The sequence below is a fragment of the Colobus angolensis genome, unplaced genomic scaffold, assembly GCF_000951035.1.
Source record: "Colobus angolensis palliatus isolate OR3802 unplaced genomic scaffold, Cang.pa_1.0 Scaffold236, whole genome shotgun sequence".
Lineage (NCBI taxonomy): Eukaryota > Metazoa > Chordata > Mammalia > Primates > Cercopithecidae > Colobus > Colobus angolensis.
In genome coordinates, this window is record NW_012115555.1 from 538,769 (window position 1) to 540,524 (window position 1,756).

General features: G+C 50.3%; 1 protein-coding gene across 1 annotated transcript in view; it reads left to right on the plus strand.

The window, feature by feature from the left end:
- Positions 1-1,756, plus strand: part of MSH5 (mutS homolog 5) — a 36,858-nt gene that overhangs the window by 30,569 nt on the left and 4,533 nt on the right. Inside the window, exon 14 of the mRNA XM_011944838.1 lies at positions 1,459-1,587. Within this exon, the coding sequence (XP_011800228.1) occupies positions 1,459-1,587 (129 nt within the window). The remainder of the gene's footprint in view (positions 1-1,458; positions 1,588-1,756) is intronic.

Genomic DNA, 1,756 nt, shown 5'->3' on the forward strand with positions numbered 1-1,756 from the left:
TCAGCTCACTGCAACCTCCGCCTCCCGGGTTCAAGTGATTCTCCTGCCTCAGCCTCCTGAGTAGCTGGGACTATAAGTGCGTGCCACCACGCCCAGCTAATTCTTGTATTTTTAGTAGAGACGGGGTTTCACCATGATGGCCAGGATGGTCTCAATCTCTTGACCTCGTGATCCACCCACCTTGGCCTCCCAAAGTGCTGGGATTACAGGCGTGAGCCACCATGACCAGCCCTTTTCTTTTTTTATTTTCCCAATATGGAACGCTTCATGAATGTGTGTGTCATCCTTGCCCAGTGGCCATGCTAATCTCTGTAACCTTCAAAATTTTAGTATATGTGCTGCAGAAATGAGCACCCCCCACCTTTATTTACTAGCTATCAATATGGTAAATTAGTTCCCTAACATTCTCCAAGATAGCCAATGAGGTTTTTTGTTTTGTTTTGTTTTGTTTTTTGAGACAGAGTCTTGCACTGTGGCCCAGGCTGGAGTGCAGTGGCGCCATCTCGGCTCACTGCAAGCTCTGCCTCCCAGGTTCGCGCCATTCTCTTGCCTCAGCCTCCTGAGTAGCTGGGACTACAGGCGCCCGCCACCACGTCCAGCTAATTTTTTGTACTTTTAGTAGAGATGGGGTTTCACTGTGTTAACCAGGATAGTCTCGATCTCCTGACCTCATGATCCACCCACCTCGGCCTCCCAAAGTACTGGGATTACAGGTGTGAGCCACCGTGCCTGGCCCTGATAGCCAATGAGGTTTTTTGTTGTTGTTCTTGTATCATTACAGATTCATGGCCTTTTATAGCTAAATTTCTCTTTCTCCCGACTCTGTACAAACTCCTTTGTTTTAGAGTTTGCACAACCCTCTATCAAAGCACCTACCACCTCACTTTTACATCTTCTGCATGTATTTCTGTCTTCCTTGCTAGACTGTGAGCACATCTGGGACAGGGACCATATCTTTTTTTGTTTGTTTTGTTTTGTTTTGTTTTGAGACAGAGTCTCGCTCTGTCGGCCAAGCTGGAGTGTAGTGGCATGATCTCGCTATAATAACCTCCACCTCCCGGGTTCAAGAGATTCTCCTGCCTCAGCCTCCCAAGTAGCTGGAATTACATGTGCATGCCACCATGCCCAGTTAATTTTTGTATTTTGAGTAGAGACAGGGTTTCACCATGTAGGTGACACCGATCTCGAACTCCTGACCTCAGGTGATCCACCCGCCTCAGCCTCCCGAAGTGCTGGGATTACAGGCGTGAGCCATCGTGCCTGGCTGGGACCCTATCTTGATTGTCTTCGTAGTTTCAGCGTTTGGTGCAGTGCCTCCCACTGTTTCTTTTCGCCTTTGAGATCTTCCCTCTTTGTTACTGTGATCTTCCCTACTGGTCTTTGTTCTTCTGAGTCTGTCCCTATCCCCACCCCAGCCTGAGCTGGATGTGGGCTGTCCTACTTGTGTTTCTCTCACAGACTGTGTACGGTGCCCTGGGCCTGAGGGATGCCTGCCGCTCCCTGCCGCAGTCCATCCAGCTCTTTCGGGACATTGCCCAAGAGTTCTCTGATGACCTGCACCATATTGCCAGCCTCATTGGGAAAGTAGTGAGTGTGCACCCGGGGAGGTCAGGGAGAGAGAATGCAGTGTGCCAGATGGGGAAGCATGGAAGATACTGAGGTCAATTGGATAAAGAATGGGGGCCGGGCGCGGTGGCTCAAGCCTGTAATCCCAGCACTTTGGGAGGCCGAGATGGGCGGATCACGAGGTCAGGAG